Here is a 22931-nt window from a genome sequence, read left to right on the forward strand (position 1 = left end):
AGGAGAGGACGATACAACCACCCACCACCCTCCCCCAGCTCACATGACTGCGATTAGAGCGGAGGAGGAGTGTGGTGGGACAGAGAGGGAGAGATGGTGAGCATGATGAATGACATTTTCCTGATTTCGGCGCACAGATCACACTCAGCTTCCCTCTGATTGCTGGCCGGGAGTTGTCCTCTTCTCTGGGGTAATTCAGCTTTAGACTGCTACTGGTGTAAATAGTTTGTTGTGTGTTGCATGCTGGTTTATTTATGACTTAGTTAGTTTTAGGTAAAGTATTCTGACCTTTTGCTTAAGTAAAAGTAGTAATATCACAGTGTAGAAATATTATTTTACAAGTAAAAGTCATGCATTCAAAATGTTGCATAAGTGAAAGTATCTAAATTATACTGAATTATGTCTGTATTATACTGTAATTACTGATGCATTTATGTTACTTATTTACTTTAATGTTGCAGCTGGTAAAGGTGGAATGCATTTTAATTACTTTATCTACTGCTGGGTAACTTGTGCATTTCCACCTGGATCAAGTTTTATCTGCACCTGTAATAATACATCATGATTTACTTGTTGGTTACATTTTTCATTATTAATCTGAATCTGCAAACTAACTTTTAACTCAAGTTTAAAATCAATGTAGAGGAGTAAATGTACAATATTTGCACCTGAATTGATGTGGACTGGATGTATGAAGTTGCAGGAAATGGAAATATTTAGTCCCTCAAAATTGTACAGGAGTGGATGGCAGTCCAGCTCCATCATGCTGTGACACACTGGTGTCGTTAATTTTAAATGAATATCCAAAGCGGTGGTGGAAAGTAACTTAGTTCATTTACCCAAGCACTGTACTAGAGGTACTTAGCAACTTAGTACTTCCACTCCACCAGATTTCACAGGGAGAGATTAATCTCTTTTTACTTGACTACACTTATCTTGACAGTTGATGAAGATTTCACACATTATGCATCAATATGATCAATGTAAACGACTCAGCAGCATGACTGCACCATAACCAGGTATCTAATCAGCTAAGACAGTGCAGTGGTATGTGTAATCTGTGTGGGCTGCTGTGGTTCCTGACCTTGAGTGTAATAGATACAGTTGTAATATCCAGTGTTGCTCAGAGGCAGAGCCAGATCATGAGACAGTGGGCCCCTGTGCACAGGCATGCAAAATGCCCCACCACCTCCCCTACATCAGAGCAAGACATACAGACTTTGTGGTGATATAGCCTCTTTTTGTCCTAATGCTCCAGCTCTGATTTTATTTTGCTACGTTTGTTGATTCCTTCTGCAAGAAGACACTTAACACAGCACATTAATAACATGAAGCCTTCATAAGTATTTATACGAAGTATTCTAGTGTGTGCTTTCTACTCTCAGTTGCAGGTATGAGAGTGCTTCACTGGTGCTTGCTGGGAGTGACCATCCTGCTGCTGGTGTGTGAGATCACCGTAAGTCAGCTGTGCAAGTCCCTCATCACCCTGGTGGATGGTTTCCACACACTCTTCGTCCTCTTGCGCATGGCAAGCAAAACAAAACCCCTGGTCTCCTCTTTGGACTCCCCTGCATCTCCTCCACACACTTCTTCCTCCTCAGCAGCACTTCCCTCAACCCAGCCTGCAGAGTCATCCATTGAATCTGTACCTGGGACAGATGAGACCGATGTGACTGATGGGTCTGATGGGTCTGTGAACTGCGGTGTCTCCTACACCAGCAGCAGGTTTCAGCCCGTGGGGGATTTCGTCTCTGTTCTCATCCTGACCTCTCTGTGTCTCTCTTCCTTCATGGAAATCGTCAGCTTTCCCGTGGATCCACACCCAGTGCAGCGCCCCCTGCTGCTTGTGGTGTTCGGAGCTGTCAGTCTGCTCCATAAGATACTGGTGCTCTGGCTGAACTGGGATCAGTTGCAGGATGAGAGGGCCGGGGCCAGCAGACAGTCTGACACCCAGTCTCACCTTGAAGTAAACCACAGCGGTAACATTACCCATAGATTACATGTTCACTGTGAGAGATGATGCACAAATATACAGTAAAACAATGTGTCGTTTTCTAACATCTTTCTAACATCACAGGGGCTTTTTGGAGTTATTGCAGATCTTTGTGTCTTTATGCATCTCTTTATGTCTCTTTGAGGTAATTTTGTGTCATTTTTTTACCATTTTGTGTCTTTTGTTATCATTTTGTGTCTCCTTGTGGTCATTTTGCCACTGACAGTTTGGGCCCATGGGCCTGAGCCTGGCAAGCCCCTTCAATAAGCCATCCATGTGTGTGACAACCACACTTTTCACTGTATTTAAGGATTTCAAAGTCTAATGTTGTGCAAGACAGTTCAGTGGCTGAGATGTACTCAGTTTGGAGAATGTGGAATTTGTGGTAGCTCACAATGATGCATGAAATATTTTTAAAACAGTGCTGCAGAGCAGTGTCTGTGTCTCACACAGTAAGTCATGTCATGTGAAAGCATGTACTTATACTGGCATTAATTATGTAGCAATAATCTTTCACTACAGTAGAATTAGTGTGCCTATCCAGGTGATGGTATTTCTCTGACAGACTTCACTTTGAAGTCGCTGCCAAGTGTATGTTCAGCTGTAAGGAACATCAAACAGCATCCATGTGTTGTTTTTCATTCCTTTGTTCGACTCCCACAGTCTTGGCTGCAGAGGAAACCAGAGGCCAGGCTGAGCCGGGGCGAGTCCTGGATGACGTTAGCCGCGTCCAATCTGCTGTGGACGAGTCGCTCCACAATGGGGCACTTGTCCTCTGTAACCCGGGAACCACCGGCATCCCTGATGCTGACTCTCAAACCCCACAACAGCACCCAGAAGTCCACCTGTATGCAGCAGTTCCACAGGACAGCGGAGACTGTGAAGCAGTCAGCGGTGTTATAGATTTGGAGGTTTGCAATCCTGAGTGTCATTCAGAAGACATCACAGAGATTTCCAAAGACAACATCTGCATGAGACAACTTGGTAATTAAGTTAAGCTCCTTGGTCTGTCACCTTTCTCACTGTAGTGTCGGTCAATGTAAATATTAGTTTTCAATTGTAAGGGGTTATGTGTGTTTCTGCAAGTGAAATTACATCTTTTACATGAAACAAACATTTTGTTTGAGTAATACAGAAAACACGTTGATGTGAAACTAGTGTTTTGTCAGTTGTAATTGTATTAAACACCAGTTTCAGTCATTTTTGTATAATTTTTTCCCTTTATTTCTGATCTCACAGCTCTTGAAACAATCATGTTTTACTTTTTTATTCTCCTTCAGATGGTCAGAATGCATCCAACACCTCCCCAGTCTGTGGGTCATCACATCACACTGAAAGTCCTGTACCGAGCAACCAATGGCCAGTCAGTCTCCTGTCATTCATCCTCGTCATTCAGGGCCTATGTACTTCCCTTCTGGTTCTGATCAGCGGCCTGGTGATGCTGCTGGTCGGCCCGCAGTCCCTGCACAGCTCTGAAGCCTGCGGCCTCCTGGTTTATGTGGATCCTGGCCTCACCCTGCTGGCTGTGATTATACTGACTGCCACAGTTGCACCAGAGGTCAGACTCTGTGGGTTTGTGTCACGGCTTTTAGTTTAAAGGCCCAGTGTGTAGGATTTATGGGTTATTGGCAGAAAATGGATTATAATATTCATTACTATACTGCAGCTGTATCTGTTGCCGTTGTTTGACCGGTGAATCTCTCCAGGTGCACAGGTATGGACTGCTGCTGCTACAGGCCACACCTCCACACATCTGTGTGTCTGATCTTGGACAGAGGATTAGGAGTGTCCCTGGGGTGCAGGCTGTGCACGACCTCCACATCTGGCAGTTAACTGGATCATTCATAGTGGCCTCTGTCCATGTTCACTGCCACGCTGGGTTTCCAGTGCACAGGTCAGTTGGATCTGTTTATACCATGCCCAATGAGGAATTCTAAATTCAGACTGGCTGGAAGGTGTATGTAAGTATGTATTTTATTAATGCAGAATCATTACACACATTTCCAGGTGTGTTGACCTGATGTCAGGGGTCACTAAGGTGCTGCAGAGCGTAGGAGTGAGCTGCTGCACCGTTCAGCCAGAGTTTGCCTCCTGCTCTGGCTCCTCTGCAGCATGTGGAGGGGACGCCTCCCCTGCTGTCCACAAAGAGGACCCCTCGGTGCCTCCTCCTCTGATCTGCAGCCTCACTTGTGGGAAGGCCTGCGCTGGGAGTATGTGCTGCTCTCCATTAAAGGAGGAACCACCTGCTGGAGAAAAAGAGACAGAGCCTCAGACACTGGTCATCGAGAACACGTTCTCTGCCTGAAAGAAAACAAAACAATAAATGTCAGAAAAGGATGATGGATGGTGGGGAAATGAACAGATCTGAAAGTGTAATCTCTCTTTAAACAGTGCTCATACGTTATGTGTGAGTGTTCTGTTAGTTTTGTGACATTAACACGGTGCTACACCAAAGATTTTTTAATGCACTATCAAATGAAATTCTGTGAAAATGGAGGTATTTTTCCTCATGTTGCTTCATTTGTACCTGGATCCTCTGTATTCTCCTCTATGTACTGAAATAAAACAAATAATCATACTCGAGTGTGTCTCTTTTTATTTTAAGATAATATCAAATGTATTGATCTAAGTAACACAGCAGCAACAAATGTATACTGTAGATATGTGATTTAATATTGTATACATTATGAGTATCTGCTTTAATACAAAATAAAACAGCCCACTTTATACTGTACATGCAGTGGTGGATATTAATAAAGTGCATTTACTCCATTACTGTACTTTATTACCATTTGCAGCACTTGTACTTTACTTCATTTTATGCTACTTTATACTTTCACTACACCACATTTCAAGGGCAAATATTGTACATTTTTTATTTCCAATTGTTTTTATTAAGTTTTCAATAGAAAAGAACAAAAACAAACAAAACTGACACACGGAGCCAGAAGACACAGTTGCCTGAACGCTCTACATGGATACAATATCCTGCGTGTATCGAATATAACATATACATACAAACTTCACATACCTACATACAAGTTTCTTGCTTCAGTAGTTTGTTACTTTCTCAATACCCAAACCATGTACAGGTGGCTGCATAAAAAAAAGTCGACAAGAGAAAAAGAGAGAGAGAGAGAGAGAGAGAGAGAGAGAGAGAGAGAGAGAGAGAGAGAGAGAGAGAGAGAGAGAGAGAGAGAGAGAGAGAGAGAGAGAGAGAGAGAGAGAGAGAGAGAGAGAGAGAAGGGGGGGCTAGAGATGTGGATAGCTACTGATCTAATGTGCTTGCGTCAAATTCATTTGTAAAATATCCTAAAAATGCATGCCAAGTTTTTTGAAACCTTTTCCCTGATCCCTGAATTGTGCATCTGATTTTTTCTAACTTAACAAATGTCATCACCTCGCGAACCCAACGTGAATGGGATGGAGGTGTGGTGGATCGCCAGTTAAATAGGATAAGTCGGCGGGCTAGTAATGTTGAGAATTCTATTAAGTCTGAATGATGTTTGGATAGCCCACTGTTGCTAGGGGTAACCCCGGATACTGAGATAACTGGATCCGGGTCAGTTCTTTTTTCACATATATAGGAGAATGTATTGAAAATCTCTGACCAGAATGTGTGTAGTTTTGAGCATGTCCAGAACATATGTCCCAGAGTGGCGGGGGCCTGATGGCATCTGATGCAGGTTGGATCTGTGCCAGGGTAAATCTGGGCCAGTCTGACTCCACAAAGGTGCAGGCGGTTGACTATCTTGAATTGAATCAATCCGTGCCTAACACAAATTGAGGATGTGTGTATTCTTTTGATAACTCTTTGCCAGGTTTCTTCAGAGAGCTCCTTGTTCAAGTCTTCTCCCCATCTCTCTCTCAGATGATGTAGAGAATTGCCTTCCATATCCTGGATAATACTATATAACTGAGACACACAACCTGGTATGTGAGGCTTAAGCTTCAAACATTCATCAAGTGGACTGGCCGGAGGTTTGTGCGGGAATGATGGAAAATATGTACGAGTGAAACTGCGTATTTGAAGGTACCTAAAGAAATGGGACTTTACTAGGTTGTGCTCTTTCACAAGCTGTTCAAAAGAGCCAAATAGTCCATTAATGAATAGGTCTGTTACTTTACAGATTAAGATTTTAGATACAAAACTTGTGACCAGTTTATAAATATGTTGCAATGCTATAGATCAAACTGCACCACAGTGTAGCATGAACTAATAACTCCAGCTCAGCTAACTACAGCATTAAGTACCACTTGCATATTAATACATCACTGTTAATGAGTTAATGATATGTTTTTACTCTTGTAATGGAGCTGTTTTATAGTATGGTATTGCTACTTTTACTTAAGTCGATTATTTGAATATTTCTTCCTATACTTTATCTGCCAAATGTAAATTGTAATAACTACAACGTATACTGAGGCAAAATAAAAATGAGGAACTGAGGAAGCTAAAAAAAAACGTGGCACCCAAAGAACTGAAACTGGGCGGTAGTTTAAGTGTCTTAAGTATGTCGATAGCAGTGTTAACAGCATGAAATACAGTTGTTTAGGGGAAACACATATGAAACGGGGGGCTTGATGATCATCTGCAAGAAAATACTGACTATCAAAAACTTACTTTCTTTCATTCTGTTAATTTTTATATGCACCAATTTGTGCTTTTTCTGCATCAATTTATGGTGTAACTGTCTTTAATTTTGTGATAAACAAACAAAAAAAATCCTCTGCTAGTTTCATTTTTTCATTCGGGGGAACAAACGCACATTCTCAGTATTGAGCAGGACGTGTCCCCTGCATCCCCCCCCAAATCTACATCTATGTGTAGCAGCAAAAACATGAGGCTGAGAGAGTTAATCAGATCACACAGAGGGCTTTTTATGGTGGACATAAAATCAGAATCCCATTTATCGACAAGTAGGTCGTCAGGTACAAGGACACTGCTTTGGAGTGTTGGTGCACAATATAAATAAGAACAACAAAAGCAAATATTGCCCAAAACCAAGAGACATTAATGATCTATAGAATAGAAGAAAGTCATACTAATAGTTATGTGCAGAAATGTGCATGATGTTGTCCAAGGATTGAGGAGTGTGCAAAGGTTCACAGTATGAAGCAATCAAACAGAATGTGTGCAGTGTGCAGAGATACCCGGCTGCACTGTCACACACTGAGATAACACAATGCATGAAAAACCATGTGGCACCACCTTTTTATTTTCAGCCAATCACAACACGACTGCTTTGCATAACAGCTCAGACCAGAGTAGGTTTTATCCTTTTGGGGGGTTTATTTGACGCTAATGTGCTTTAAAACATCCAGGACATGACTGCCTTTCATGTGCACGAGCTCTCTCTGATACATACAAACCAATCATGAGGTCAACATTAAAATGAAACCCTGACTTAGAACAGTGTCGCCTGATGGGAGTTATATATGGGTCCTGTTTCTCTCGATTCAAATGCCCGGATGAGCCTCGGTGGTCCGGGGTGCAGGCTTCAAACCTGTAGCTGCTTAGCGGCAGAGTGGTTCAATTCCACCTTTCGGGCGACAAGTATGGTCATGAGAATTATGATTGCTGTCAGCGCTGCGGCATTTGCAATACCTCAGGCGCGTGTGTGTTATCATACGCTATGATAGTGATTATATGAAAATTTAATGGGTAACTTCCATGGAAGAGTCGTTGTCACAAGTGATTTTTTGACATAGCATGTCTTCAACAGTTCACACCAGAAGAATCGTGCTTTATTTTCATTTTTAACACCCATCAAATACATTGACTACCTCATAAGCCTACTTCCTGTCAGGCTGTGCCCTGATACTTCACAATAAAAGTCCACATCATTATGAGGAGAACCGTCACACATATTTATTCGCTCTTTTTCTGAAGGCAATTAAAGTGTTTCACTAACATCTTAAATGGCATTTTTGTTGTGACAAATGCAATAAATTATTACAGGTTAAGCCACGCAACAGTAACCTATATATAACCACTTCCGCCTCCTAATAAATATTATAATATACTGCAACTGTGCTGTAGTGACTAAAAGGTACAATAACGATCCATAACACTGTATAACCTGTACAATAATTTGTGCAATAATTCAACTGCAGCAATTACCCAGCTGTGCAATATTCTCCCCACTTGTGCAGCATGTGTTGCACATATTATATATATCTGTTGTTCTAATTTCTAATTATGTATATATTTTTATGTATATATAATATTTATTATATTGTATTTTTCTGAATTTCTAATGTTACACACTAGTTTTATACATTGTAATGTAGCATAAGGAACATATTTTTATATATTTTTTACACACTTGCCATACTCAGCACATTACATATTTTATATTTCTTTAATATCTTACATACATGCATTAACGTTGTAGCATATTTTTCGTACATTGTATTTAATACTTCATATTTCTACACTTTACATCAGAGTGACTGTATCACAATTTCTGACTCTGATTCTGATAAGAAACATTAAAATGTCATAATAATATCATGACTGACTTATTTGTATCAAAGACTAGAGGGGTCATGATTATATTAATAAAATAGAAAATTTAAGAAATAAAGAAGTGAAGAACATATCAATAAGAAATAAAATTAAATTAACACATCAAATAATTTTTGCCTTTATATCTTTATCATCACACTCACTGGGGGCATAGGTTTATTGTTTATTTATGTATTCATTCATTTATTTATTTACAAAAAACGAGAAAAGTAGAGATAATGTATACATCCGGATCATATGAAAGAATAATATGGTAATATTTGTAAGATAATTTCGTTTTTTCTGCAGTGTTGTTTATCGGGAACATATTAGTCACAAAAATTAATACAGTATTTTAACATTTTATACATTTATGACGAAAAACATTCTTACATGATTGACATGTGAAAAACAATCATCTAAGGGAACTTCCTGTCCACCATCCAATCATGTTTCTTCTTCCTGTGGGCGGGCCAATCAATGCGGAAGTCGGACAGCAGTGGAGGCTGTGCATGATGTCCTTGCCTGCTTAATTTTGGGCTAACGTGGTTTAAAAACTGATTTTCTACGTGGTGGAAGTCACTGTTTTCTTATTACCCGGTAAGACAAACGTTTGAACGTGTTTATAACAGTATATTAGCCCCGTAGAGGCCTTGTTTAGATGTATAACAGTGTTGTTGGCCTGTGTCTGTTAGCCTCCTGCTAACTGGAAACGTAATGAAAGGTGTTCACTTGAGCTCGTGAGTTTCTGTAAAGTGATTTTTATTCATTAAAATAGACTGTCTGAACCAAACAACCAGCTGCAGCTCACTGATTTCTTTAAAAGTAACGTTATTGTCACTTATCAAGTTAGATAATCATTTAATGTTAATGTTATGGCAGCAATTAACTTGGCATCAGCATCAGTATTTTATATCTTTGTTACCAGAGTGCCAGAGCGATTTTTAATCGTAGCCTGTTGGTGCAAAAAAAAAAAAAAAAGTTTATTAAAAGAAAAATAATCACAAGACTGAAATGACAGACTGAGAGCTCAAACTGCCCCTTGAGGCCCCAGACCATCAGGGTCCCCCAAAAGTCTTAGTGTTTGTATGAGTTACTTTGTGGTGATTTGATTAATTACAAATTTGTTTGGTAAAATATTAACCACTAAATAAAATCTAAAATTGAGTCTCTGTGTCAAAATTTAGTGATTGGACCTTTTAATATTTCAGCTGACATGATACTTACATGGTGTCTTAAAATTATTTGTGGTTAATTAAAGTGAAAACAAAGTGACACACAGCAAACCTGCGACAGAGAAGTATCCCAGTGTAGAGACACTGGTTAGTTACTGGAACTCTGGGATAAAATGGGTAGGGGATTGTTAGTTTGTGGGGTGTTTAATAGGGGAGCATCTGACTCTAATAATCAGCAATAATGATTGATTAAACATTTACGTCATTTATCAAGTTAAATGCTAAGCCATCTTCCAATTAGGGCTGAACTGTATGATTATTTTCATTGTTGATCATTTTCTCAATTAATTGATTAGTTGTTTGGTCTACAAAATGTCAGAAAATTGTGAAAAATGTTTATTATTATTTCCTACAGCCCAAGATGACGTCCTAAAATGTCAAAAATATTCAGTTTACTTTCATTTAGGATTTAAGAAACCAGAAAAAAAATCTCATTTTAGAAGCTGGAATTCAAGAATTTTTACTTTTTTCCCCCCTAGAAAATTACTTAAACTAATTAAAAAATTAAATTAATAAATTACCAAATTAGGAAGCAATTAATTTAATAGTTGACAACTAATCGATTAATTGATTGATCATTGCATTACTACTTCCAATTGCAGGCGGTTGAAGATGTTGACTTGGACACTGGGAGTTTGTGATGTGTATTTTTTACTGTTTTCTTACATTTTGTAGATTTAAACTGTCAATCAAAAAAGAAATTGATTAATAATAATAATACATATAATCATTAGTTGCAGACCTAAAATTTATTATTTGGTCTGATCAGAAAACAAAATATTTATGAATGAAACTGAGAGAAATCTGTGACCATAAATATTGTATGATAAAATAATAATAATAAAAAAGCTTATTAGTGAAATTGAAATTGATGATTTTCTGTCAATAAGTCGGTTAATCGTTTCAGTAAAAATCTCTCTTGTCTGGAATAATCTGTGCCACAATGCAACTTGCCAAACTTAGTAAAGAAAGGGTTTCCTGTTTCAGCTCTGACTCAGTTGTAATGCTGTGCATTGAACTCCTGATTTTCTTCTTGATTTCATGCACTAACTGAGTAACAATGATTCTTCCTTTTTCTGTCTCTCAGATTTAACTTTGACAGTCAGTTATGCCTTTGCATAAATACCCTCCCAAACTGTGGGAGGCCCTGAAACTGAAACAGGGCATCTACGCTCGTCTCCCTCAACACTACCTCAAGTCCCTCGAGCAGAAAGAGCCCACCCCCGTCCATTGGAGGCCCCTTGGAGTCCAGTACCGAGCCAACCCAAAGACGGGGCAGAAGGAACGGGTGCAGGATGTGCCGATACCCATCTACTACCCCCCAGAGTCCCAGGACGGCCTGTGGGGAGGAGAGGGCTGGATATCAGGCTTCAGATACGCCAACAATGACAAAGTGAGACTGATTTTATTTCTTTAGTTCTAGCTCAGTGTGTTCACATGATTTTACCGTAGTACACACAGTAGGTGTGCACACAGTGGACACACTCAGCACCACCATCATAGAAATCATAAGTTTTGTGCATCTGTTCTGTGCCTAAAAGAGTCCACACCACTTTTTAACAAAGCAGCTCTCAACATCATACCTCTGTATTGCCTCTTTCCACAGCTGTCAACTCGTCTGAAGAAGACCTGGAAACCTCAGCTGTTAAAGAGAGAGCTGTACAGCGAGATCCTTGATCACAAGTTCACCATCACAGTCACACCACGCACTCTGGACCTCATCGACGCTGCCTTTGGGTTCGACTTCTATATTCTCAAAGTAAGAGAGCGCCACCTCTGTGTGACAAAATCATATTTCCACCTGGATCATTATATGACCATGAATTATCTAACTCCTACCAGACATCAAAGGAAGACCTGAACTCCAAGCTGGGGATGAACCTGAAGAGGGCCATGTTGCTTCGCCTGGCACGCAAAAACACAGAGCTCTATCCCTCCGACCCTGTCAAGAGAGAGAAGGTCTATGACAAATACAAGGTCGGTGTGATGTGTTCAAGTCCACTGACTCATCCTAAATGTTTTGGGAGAGGTGTAATTTAAACCTAGATGCTGACCAGCTACTCTACAAGAGGAGTTGTGATTAAAAAAACAAATAATTACATGTTACTATTTCTGTTTCTTCTGTCAAAGCAGCACTTTGAGATCCCAGAGGAGGAGGCAGAGTGGGTGGGTTTGAGTCTGGAGGAGGCTGTGGAGAAACAGAGGGTGCTGGAGCACAAGGTAACAGCGTCCCCAGACACAAACGCCTGAAGCTCAACTTCATTCAGCAGCTTTTTCAGACGTTTATTGATACTTAAGTTTTCATCCTCCACCTCAAACAAAGTGGTGAAGCTAATGTTCCTCTATTTCAGGCTGCAAGATTTATAAGACACTTATAAATAAGAAACACAGAGTGCAAATATCCTCTGTTTTCAATGAGGAAGATGTTCATTACAAATCAGTTGGGTGAGTTATCACTGGGTTCTGACTCTGTTTCGTCTTCCTCTTGTCTCTCAGGAGCCGGAGCCTCTCTTTACAGCCTGTGTGGAGAAGCTGGTGGAGGAGCTGAACATCCAAAAGCTCTCTGAGCCACACATCACAGAGAAGGAGTGACGATCTGATCCATTGGAGCGGGACAGAGGCAGTGTTTCAGACTGAAAATTAAGTAGGTTGAACTGTCAAAGCTTCTCCAGACGATGGTGGGAGTCACCAAGTTTCTGCAGTATTTTCACCCGGGAGAACTTCCGAAGTTTTAACTCGTATTTCCATCTGGGAGCGACACAAAGGTGGAAGAGACGCAAATGACGAGGTCATGTTGGAGTGATGCTTATTTATTTCCTTTTGTATTTAAGATCCATACATAAGACATTTTAGGATTTAAGGGAAAAGCCTCGATCAGTGTGAATGCTCCACGACCAGCTGTGATGTCAGGCCCTTGTACAGGATATCTAAAAAATAAAGTTTCCCTTTTTTTCTTAAACCATTTTTCTGCTCATCTGTTCTTCAATAATTATTAAAACAGTTCACTAGTTATATAATTCACTGATTTGCTCCATGATTTTAGGTGAGATGACTCCTGTCTTTTAAGCAAATACAAACTAAAGGAATGGTTCCACATTTTGGGTAACAAGCTTATTTTGCGTGCTTTAAAAACGTAATCAATGATGCCCAAAGTCATGAGATGGAGAAGTATTAATACCAAATTGTACATATCCAAGTCTGGACAAGTTTGCAAAATAACTAAATGTGTTTAAAGTTATACAGTCACACATTTCAGTTGGTAGGGAGTAGTTTCAGTCTTCTTAACAGTGGTGGAAAGTAACCAAGTAAAATTTCTTAAGTACTGCTTTTAAATATCAATCTGGACCCTATTTTCCCATGTTTTTGTGTCTAAATATGAAGACATAATGTAAAATAGATTTAAAGTTGACAATAAGAAAATGTAAATTATAAGTTGTTAAGCTGACTGTGAAAGTGTACAGTTGCGCAGGAATGAAGTACTTTTACACTGAAGTACTGGCACCTTTCATCAGCTCTCTGCCAGGAACAGATCAGTGCGCTTTTTTCCATTTCCACTGTGAAAAGTTGTGGATGGTACCAATGGAACCGTTCCGTCCCCATTTTTGGTCCCCCCTTCTGTTGGGGTACCTAGCACACAGATGTGGTACTAAAAGGTGGAGCTGTGAACACTGCAGTCTGTTGACTGGTCAGTAGCGGACGGTCACTCTGCTCAGGGCTGAGCTGTGGCTGGTTTTGAGGCTCATGTAACCACTGTTCATACTGTAGAGAGTTTTATTAGTAAACTATAAATATGCAATAAAGATGTTTTGTTGCTTCTAGCAGCAGCTGTAGGCTGAGGTAAAAATAACTTAATTCACTGGGCCGACTGCTGGTAACTTTTAAGGTGGAATGTTAACTATATTACTCAATGCATGAGGTTACCACATGAGTCAGTCAACACACCTTAAATTTCACTGTGACAACGTTCACCATTACTTTAGTTTTTATATGACATACACTTTTAGTAATGAATGGATCTTTAAGCGTTTGTGTATATTAATTTCAACTGGGTTATGTGAACAGCACATATTCTTATCCTCAAAAGTGTCGCAGAGCGTCGTTCCTGTGGGCTACAGCAATACTAAACCCCTGAGTTTGCCTGAGAAGGACTAAATGCACAAACCAGTTATTTTTAAATATCCCATAGAGAGAGACTCTCACTGCAGCCTAGTTTAATTTGTTCTGAAAATGTCGGCGTGTAACCTTGTTCTGTGGAGGATAAACAAGGTACTGACTCCCATCTGTATCACAAGTAATGAGGAAACACTGAGTGCTGGACGGAGCAGTGAGTGACAACAACCCTGCCCACTTTTAAAGGTCTAGGTACCTTGTCTGAGGGGTTACTTTTGGTTCCAAAGGTACCATATCGACAGTCTTTGGTAGACACGGGGCTAAAATGTCAGATCGTTCCTTAAAGCTTAGTTCAAACTGAATGTGTTTTACTACATGTGCCTTTTGAGGTTGTACTTTAAACCCATAACATGTTGTGTTCGTGTTTGTCCAGTAGATGGAGCCCCAATGCTCTAAATGAGGAATGCTCACATGGCAAAGTCACCATTTATCAGAGTGAGACATTATGGTTTGTTTGAATTATTGAACCCTTCTTTATTTTTGTTAAAAACAAGTTACAACCTAATAAGTCCAGAAATTAATCACACTCATAAAACTACAGTTAAATTTGTTATAGCTCCAAAAAGTGTTTTCTCTTTTTGTTCGAGATGATACTATCAAAACAAGCAGATGTCATAATAAACCACACATCTGCCCATGAAGACACGCGATGCAGCTCAGTTCCTTTTATGGTGTAGCAATGGAAATAAGAAGAGGTTTACAAAAACACAAAAACAACCGTTTCTCTCCTGGTTTCGCTTTCGACTCTACTTGTACGCCCTGTGACAGTTGTATGGGTGTGTGGCTTCGTGGTTGCAGCATGCTATTATGGTAAGATGGGGAGTCCCAACTGGTGTGGGGACTCCCGTGGGTGTTGTAACTTGGCAACAGAGGAAAAATGATATACCTGGCACCTGTAAACAGATAGATTCACTCCTTATATAGACACAGCCCAGTCTGGAATTACCCCCATACATTTAGTGCACAATGCACATATTTAGCAAATCATCCAAACTAACAGGCACTAACATCTGGTGATTTCTCTCTGCTGGTAAACATCTGGCTGCTTCATATGTTCACTCACCTGAGCTAAATAAGGCTTAATTTTTTTTTTCATTTAAAATCTGGACATAATGATTAATTAGTATTTAATCTGATTGGTTTATGACACTCTCAACTGTGACCATGCATGAGCTGTCTGTGTCAAACTCCAGGCTTCAGTTAATAACTTTAATCTGTGTTCTGCTGCAGATCATTTCTCTCCTTGTCTTCACTTGTGTAAATATTTACCCTGTTAGCTGCATTGTTACCAATCTGTTCTCTAGTCTACCTTTGACCAAATGTTGATTCTTTTATGGTTTAACTGAACATTAAACTTAAGAAAAATAAGTTAACTTTTAACTCTGTCAGTCTTTCCACCACTTTGATCCAGACTGAGTTATCTCAACAACAACCGGATGGCCTTCATCAGGGCATAAAGCTGCAGGGTTCACAGGTGGCCTAAATTATTGATTTAGGCCACCTGTGAACCCTGCAGCTTTATGCCCTGATGAAGGCCAGTGAGCATGGCTGAAATGTTGGTGATTTTAATGTTCATCATGAACTAGCCATTTAATAAAGGCCTTTTAACTTTTGTACCAGAGAAGAGCTGCCTTGGATTTTGTTTTTTTCAAGATGTACTACACTTCCTGACCAAAGAGCACCTTCCTGGATACCATGATACTGCAACCCACATGAGCACTTCATCTGCTGTTGTCTTCAACAACCGGATGGATTTCCATGTAATTTGGTGCAGACATTCATGGTTCCTATTGGATGGATCCCAATGACTTTGATGATTCCCTGAATTTTCGTCTAGCGCCACCATGAGGTTGATATATGTGGTTTAAAGTGAAATGTCACAACAGCTTTTGTGTGTTTTCTTTTACATTTCAGAGGCAAACACTCCACTTTACTCCACTACATATAGTTAATAGCATTAGTCTCTTGTTACTTTATGGATTGAGATGAATAATAACAAATATAATCAACTGATAAATTCTGATGTGTTGTTATAGATTAAGATATTATGGGGTTTTATTGATCCTCAGGGGAATTCACAAGGTATAAAGTAGTGTGCAGTGTTTGGTGTTTGGCGTTCTGTGCTACTGAAAAGGACCCGCTATGTAGATGGCTACAGCTCATTCTAGGGTAATGAAAACACAACAATTGTTATTTCCAGGTGATTATAAACTGGAGAAAATATACTTATTATTAGAGCTGTTAAGTGATTTAAAAAATTAATTAATTACATGCTCAGTTAATCTGAATTCATCGCATACATCAATTTTTGCTGTGAAAGAAAAAAGAAAAAAATTTCAGTTCTAATGAATTTAGGCAGATGTGTTGTAGTAAAGCTGCTGGATTTTGGAAATAATTGTCCCCCCGTCCTCTCCCACCGAAACTGCAAGGGAGTTAGTCGGTCATAGGTAGACTTACTCGGTTTACGTCTTGGTTAAGTGTGGCTTGATGAGGCTAGCTGCTAGTGCTAGCATCAGAGGCTGTGCCTTCTTGGACCTCTGGGTCCGCTCCTAAATGCTTTGTGTTAAGGTGATATGTCAGACTTAAGCCCTTTTTAGACAGGAACTGTGCAAATTTGCAGGAAAGCCCAATCAGTCTTTTTTCAGCATTGGCAGTATAAAAACAAAATCGGGGAGTGCAGCGAAATGCCGCCTACCTACTTTTGTTTATACAGAATGCGCCTCTCTCGAGGCAATGGGGGGCGTGAGCAAGTAACAAAACGTGTAGCTCAGCGTGTGACGTAAACAGTGACGTACTCCGAGGGAAGCAGCGGCTAGTCAGTCCTTCGGCGATTCTCTCAGAAGTCGGTCCGTCCTTCACCGTCCCCGTCATCTGACGGTTAATGGCCTGTTTGTTTGCGAGGACAAGGAGGGCGCGCAATTCCTTGTCTCCCCAGTTGCTCATCTTTACAGTGTCTGTCAGGTTTGCGTTTCCCTCTTGCTACTAGCTGCTCGCTAATTCCTGCTATCAGCTGTTTCCTGTTTATCCACCGCCAGTGGCTCACATGCGGCGTCTTCAACAGCTCCTCCCACAAGTCTTCAACAGCCCCTATCATGGCAGAAGGCCGCCTCATTCTGTTTAAACCAAAAGGGTTCCGCCAATATGACTACCCTACGAGGCAGAAAATTGTGCACCTCGGATCAACTCGCCAGTCCGGCTCTGTGTGTCTAAACGCTCACAGATTGCCGGCAAAACAGCCCAACATTCGCCGAAAATCTGGCAGTGTAAAAGGGGCTTTTAGGTACTCTAATGGTACGAAAATTCCTAACTGCAGAAATTGCAGTTCCATCCGAGCATTTTTTTTAATGCAAATGTTCCATTCACAGGGCCAAGCAGCGTCATCTCATCTGCCTCCATCATGTGACATAGTCACTATGGTCTTCAATGACTCACCAGGGTCAAAGGGCAAGTTTTTTAATGTGTTATTTTTTCTGGGATTAACTAATCGAAATAAAAACATTACTTTGACAGCCCTACTCATATCCTGTTCCATTTCTGCCAGTAGTTGCCCCTAAATTCTACATGCTGGACCTTTAAAGTGATGAGCACATTAATTCATCAATAATTATTCCAATAATATAGTATTTGCTGAAATGGCCCATTCTGCATAACATGAACCTTTACTTTAAGTTTGATGCTAATGCAGGATTTCTACTTGTAAAAAAGTACTTCTCCACTGTGGCATTGCTACTTTTACTTATGTAAGACATCTGATTACTTTTCCCACTTCTGATTTTTTTCACCATGATGTGTGTGATTTAGCAGTAAGTGACTGGTAAACAGTTGTGATGACCTGACAGTCAGTGGGTGTGACTCCAGTGAAAGCTTCTGTTTTAATGACTTCATCTGAGAGATGCAACTGAAAGTTAAACCCTCACCTGCCAGTTGAGGTTAGACCCAAACAAGCTTCCTGATCAAATCTCTTTGCATCACTATTTCCATATTTGATCATTTCCACCCAACATGACTCATCCTGTCTGCTCAGTTTTCCCCAGAGTCCACAGTGCAAACCAACAGACACTCTCGACATCACACAACTGAGAGTTGAGGTTTTTGCCTCCAGTCTGACACTGCTGTAACTGGTGGTGGAGGGCGTAATCATATTATTTACTCAGGTAGGAGTACTAATACCACGCTGAAAAAAAGTGAAAATATTACATATGTAAAAGTAGGTGTAAACAGAAAAATGTACTTAAAAGTATTAAAAGTAAAACTACTCAATGATATACTGTTACATATGATGTCATTACATTATTGTTACTCATACACTCATGTGAAAGCAGCATTCTTCTGTTGTAGTTGGTTAAGATGGAGCTTTTTTTTTATATACTATTTTATATAAAACTGCAACAAATATTTATTTCGCTGATTATTTTCTAGATCAGTTGATTGATTGGTTTGTAAAAAAAATCTGAAAGTAGTGAAAAGTGCTGCCACAATTACCCAGAGCCCAAAGCGACACCTTCACAGAGCTGGTTTTAATCCAACCAACATTACAAAATTACAAGTGATGAATTAAAATAATTTCAAAAATTAAAAAGGAAACGTACGCACATTTTTAAAGCTAAAACCATGAAATGTTTTTGCATCATAAATGATTGAAACTGGGGTGGCCACTGGCTCACCTGGTAGAGCAGGTAGCCTACCCCATGTACAAAGGCTTTGTCCTTGCTGCAGCGGCCATGGGCTTGATTCCAACCTACGGCTCTTCGCTGCAGGTTGTCCCCATCGCTTTCCCTCATTTACGCTAACAATTGGCCTATCAATTAAAGGCACAAAAGCCCTAAAAAATCTTTTAAAAAAAGAAAAGAAAAATGACTGAAACAATCAAAATAGTTGCCAATTAATGTCCTGTTAATCCAATCAGCCTCTATAAACTGTTGAATTGTATAATTGATAAGAGAACATCATATTTTACAAGCTTTTTGAACGTTGTATGTGCAAAAATCTGAATTTATAAAATAACTAAAGCTTTCAGATAATAGTAGTAAAGTAAAAAGTACAATATTCCCCCCTGAAATGTCGTGCAGTACAAACACGTTAAGTGTCGTGAGTAAGACAGACTCCAAATTTGTACTTAAAAATAGTGCTTGAGTAAATACTATTACATTATTACAGTACCTTCATATAGTGAGAGGAGTACTATTACAACAGTGGTTCCCAACTGGTGGGTCGCAGTCCAAAAGTTGGTCGTGGGTCCATTCTGAAACAACCACAAGGGACTCGCGAACACATCAGGTTTGTCAAATAACACATTTTAGTACAGGGAATTTTCAGCACACATCTTAAAGTGTGGTTTCCTGCTGTAGAGTGAGTAAGACAGAGACAGCAAACTACCTTAACAACATGGCAGAATGCAGGTATGATACTGAATATATTTAACAGTGTGGATCTTGAACTAATGACTAGGGAAGAATCTGGACCCTGTGGCTGGACCAGTTGGGAACCACAGTGTTAGAAGATTCATTTTAGCAAATTACACTAATGTAATAACCTCAATGAAAGTATCAGGTACTTAGTTTCTTTGAATTACTCCTGTAATCATTACCTCCTCATCATAATTTAGGTCATTAGAGTGCTGCAACCTTTGGACATGTAGTTCAGCCCTATGTCATGAGAGTGATATTGATCCTCTCTTACTGTCCCTGGTAAAATATCGGAGCAAAAACTAGACTTTTATACAAATAAACCTGAGTAAATCCTAAAGTACGCTAACACTTCCTCAATGTCGGTCTTTATTAAACCACCATTTTCCTGATGACCTCATGTTAAAAGTGACAGTGTGGACATGTCCAAACGAGTCACCGCAGCATTTACGGGAAATAATGTGTATCTGTCTTCCCAAGAGATCGAGTCCTTGGAAAGCAGCCCAGTGTGGAGTTTCCCAGCGGCTGTGAGCCATGTGTGTTCAGGTCAAGTGACACGTGAAGGGCAGGGCCAGAACAGGTAACACATCTGCTCTCACCAACCCACAGCCAACAGCTACACATGAGGTTACCAGGTGCACAGGTGGACGCCTGAGAATGTTAAATATTAAAATAACAACAACTCTTCCGCCACCATTGGTTGTTTACCGCTCTGTGAAAACAGGTTCAGGGTGTGATGTTCACAGAGCTGAAACAATTAGACCATTAATCCACTGACAGATTGATGCTAAACCTTTAAATGATTCATGGGGCACAAACATCAGACATTTAGGCCCACTGGTTTTATCTTCCTAAATGTGAAGATTTGCTGCTTTTTTCAGTTTTTATATGATTTTAAATTGTAAATATCTGTTTTTTGGACTGACAAAACAATCACTTTGAAGACGTCACTAAAATCTTTCATAATACACTGTCATAAGTCATAGTATATGTCAAAAACGCACACTTCAAAGTATACTATCTGATTTGATATATGATTTAAAAGTCATAGTAGAGTATGCAATAACATTTTTCATTAAAAAGTCATAGTATAGTATACCATAAATGACAATATATAAAAAGTCATTAAAAAAATTATAATATAGTATATCTTTTTTTCAAGTCATAGTATTGTATGTCATATAATTTAGTAATATACTATGTCATTAAAAAAATCATCCAAAAAATCATAGTATTCTATGTCATAAAAATGGCATAGTTTGACATTTCAAAAATGTCATGTAGTAAGGCATTACAAAACTTTAGTTTGACATAAAACGTTTATAGTGTACTATGTCATAAAATCATAAACAAGTCATAGTATAGTCTGCCATGAAAAAAGTCATAATATAGTATGTCATGAAAAAGCTATAGTATTGTATGTCATGAAAAAGTCACAGTATAGTCTGCCATGAAAAAGTCATAGTATAGTATGTCATGAAAAAGTCATAGTATAGTATGTCATGAAAAAGTCACAGTATAGTCTGCCATGAAAAAGTCATAGTATAGTATGTCATGAAAAAAGTCATAGTATAGTCTGCCGTGAAAAAGTCATAGTATAGTATGTCATGAAAAAGTCATAGTATAGTATGTCATGAAAAAAGTCATAGTATAGTCTGCCATGAAAAAGTCATAGTATGTCATGAAAAAGTCATAGTATAGTATGTCATGAAAAAAGTCATAGTATAGTCTGCCGTGAAAAAGTCATAGTATAGTCTGCCATGAAAAAGTCATAGTATAGTATGTCATGAAAAAGTCATAGTATAGTCTGCCATGAAAAAGTCATAGTATAGTATGTCATGAAAAAGTCACAGTATAGTCTGCCATGAAAAAGTCATAGTATGTCATGAAAAAGTCATAGTATAGTATGTCATGAAAAAGTCACAGTATAGTCTGCCATGAAAAAGTCATAGTATAGTATGTCATGAAAAAAGTCATAGTATAGTCTGCCGTGAAAAAGTCATAGTATAGTATGTCATGAAAAGTCATAGTATAGTCTGCCATAAAAAAGTCATAGTATAGTATGTCATGAAAAAAGTCATAGTATAGTCTGCCATGAAAAAGTCATAGTATGTCATGAAAAAGTCATAGTATAGTATGTCATGAAAAAAGTCATAGTATAGTCTGCCGTGAAAAAGTCATAGTATAGTATGTCATGAAAAAAGTCATAGTATAGTCTGCCATGAAAAAAGTCATAGTATAGTCTGCCATGAAAAAGTCATAGTATAGTATGTCATGAAAAAGTCATAGTATAGTATGTCATGAAAAAGTCACAGTATAGTCTGCCATGAAAAAGTCATAGTATAGTATGTCATGAAAAAAGTCATAGTATAGTCTGCCGTGAAAAAGTCATAGTATAGTATGTTATGAAAAAGTCATAGTATAGTATGTCATAAAAAAAGTCATAGTATAGTCTGCCGTGAAAAAGTCATAGTATAGTATGTCATGAAAAAAGTCATAGTATAGTATGTCATAAAAAAAGTCATAGTATAGTCTGCCGTGAAAAAGTCATAGTATAGTATGTCATGAAAAAGTCATAGTATAGTATGTCATGAAAAAAGTCATAGTATAGTCTGCCGTGAAAAAGTCATAGTATAGTATGTTATGAAAAAGTCATAGTATAGTATGTCATAAAAAAAGTCATAGTATAGTCTGCCGTGAAAAAGTCATAGTATAGTATGCCATGAAAAAAGTCATAGTATAGTCTGCCATAAAAAAGTCATAGTATAGTATGTCATGAAAAAGTCACAGTATAGTATGTCATGAAAAAAGTCATAGTATAGTATGTCATGAAAAAGTCATAGTATAGTATGTCATGAAAAAAGTCATAGTATAGTCTGCCGTGAAAAAGTCATAGTATAGTATGTCATGAAAAAAGTCATAGTATAGTCTGCCATGAAAAAAGTCATAGTATAGTATGTCATGAAAAAGTCACAGTATAGTATGTCATGAAAAAGTCATAGTATAGTATGTCATGAAAAAAGTCATAGTATAGTATGTCATGAAAAAGTCATAGTATAGTATGTCATGAAAAAAGTCATAGTATAGTATGTTATGAAAAAGTCATAGTATAGTATGCCATGAAAAAGTCATAGTATAGTATGTCATGAAAAAGTCATAGTATAGTATGTTATGAAAAAGTCATAGTATAGTATGCCATGAAAAAGTCATAGTATGTCATGAAAAAGTCATAGTATAGTATGTTATGAAAAAGTCATAGTATAGTATGCCATGAAAAAGTCATAGTATAGTATGTTATGAAAAAGTCTCAGTATAGTATGTCATGAAAAAAGTCATAGTATAGTATGTCATGAAAAAGTTGACACTCAGTCACCTTGAGAGCCCCACAGAGACACTTTATGTAGAGAGGATATCCCTAAATGTATTATTATTATTTAAGAATGTAAACACATGATCAGCTACTTTTGAAAGAAATTCGACCATTAATTGGTTCAAAATGAGGTCTGATGTAATGAAAATTATTTGAATTATAACTTTAAGAAGACATGCTCTAAATTAGCTAAAAAAACTCAGTGTAGATGTTGGCTGAAGAAACACTGGACATTTTGAAGTGACGG

At 38.7% G+C, this 22931-nt stretch overlaps 2 protein-coding genes and 1 non-coding gene across 4 annotated transcripts; all 3 read left to right on the plus strand.

Annotated features, from left to right (window-relative positions):
• LOC125888850 (zinc transporter 1) lies at window positions 1–4539 on the plus strand. Its single transcript, XM_049576481.1, has 6 exons — window positions 1–190; window positions 1386–1979; window positions 2657–2977; window positions 3274–3551; window positions 3700–3887; window positions 4001–4539. Exons 2-6 carry the CDS (start codon window positions 1394–1396, stop codon window positions 4296–4298), a joined length of 1671 nt encoding a protein of 556 aa, XP_049432438.1. The 5' UTR covers window positions 1–190; window positions 1386–1393; the 3' UTR covers window positions 4299–4539.
• Window positions 4540–7459: 2920 nt separating this feature from the next.
• Window positions 7460–7546, plus strand: trnastop-uca (transfer RNA opal suppressor (anticodon UCA)). Its single transcript has one exon. It is a non-coding gene; the product is annotated as a tRNA-Sec (tRNA).
• A 1427-nt stretch (window positions 7547–8973) lies between these two features.
• On the plus strand, window positions 8974–12701 carry mrpl28 (mitochondrial ribosomal protein L28). 2 transcript variants are annotated; one of them, XM_049576315.1, is made up of 6 exons: window positions 8974–9104; window positions 10827–11132; window positions 11346–11498; window positions 11582–11716; window positions 11870–11959; window positions 12236–12701. In XM_049576315.1, the coding sequence occupies exons 2-6, from the start codon at window positions 10848–10850 to the stop codon at window positions 12329–12331; spliced, it is 759 nt and encodes a 252-aa protein (XP_049432272.1). In that variant the 5' UTR covers window positions 8974–9104; window positions 10827–10847; the 3' UTR covers window positions 12332–12701. The 2 variants fall into 2 exon arrangements, with proteins under 2 accessions (XP_049432272.1, XP_049432273.1); XM_049576316.1 differs by having other exon boundaries at window positions 11873–11959.
• The last annotated feature ends 10230 nt before the right edge of the window (window positions 12702–22931 follow it).

The sequence above is a fragment of the Epinephelus fuscoguttatus genome, linkage group LG5 (genome assembly GCF_011397635.1).
Source record: "Epinephelus fuscoguttatus linkage group LG5, E.fuscoguttatus.final_Chr_v1".
Classification (NCBI taxonomy): Eukaryota; Metazoa; Chordata; class Actinopteri; order Perciformes; family Serranidae; genus Epinephelus; species Epinephelus fuscoguttatus.

Bases quoted from the DNA above. Each gene is read 5' to 3' on its own strand.
- mrpl28 (XM_049576315.1), top strand. From the start codon at position 10,848: ATGCCTTTGCATAAATACCCTCCCAAACTGTGGGAGGCCCTGAAACTG. The intron at 11,133-11,345 runs GTGAGACTGATT...CTCTTTCCACAG, and splicing joins GATACGCCAACAATGACAAA to CTGTCAACTCGTCTGAAGAA. The intron at 11,499-11,581 runs GTAAGAGAGCGC...AACTCCTACCAG, and splicing joins TCGACTTCTATATTCTCAAA to ACATCAAAGGAAGACCTGAA.
- LOC125888850 (XM_049576481.1), top strand. From the start codon at position 1,394: ATGAGAGTGCTTCACTGGTGCTTGCTGGGAGTGACCATCCTGCTGCTG. The intron at 2,978-3,273 runs GTAATTAAGTTA...ATTCTCCTTCAG, and splicing joins CATCTGCATGAGACAACTTG to ATGGTCAGAATGCATCCAAC. The intron at 3,552-3,699 runs GTCAGACTCTGT...GAATCTCTCCAG, and splicing joins CTGCCACAGTTGCACCAGAG to GTGCACAGGTATGGACTGCT.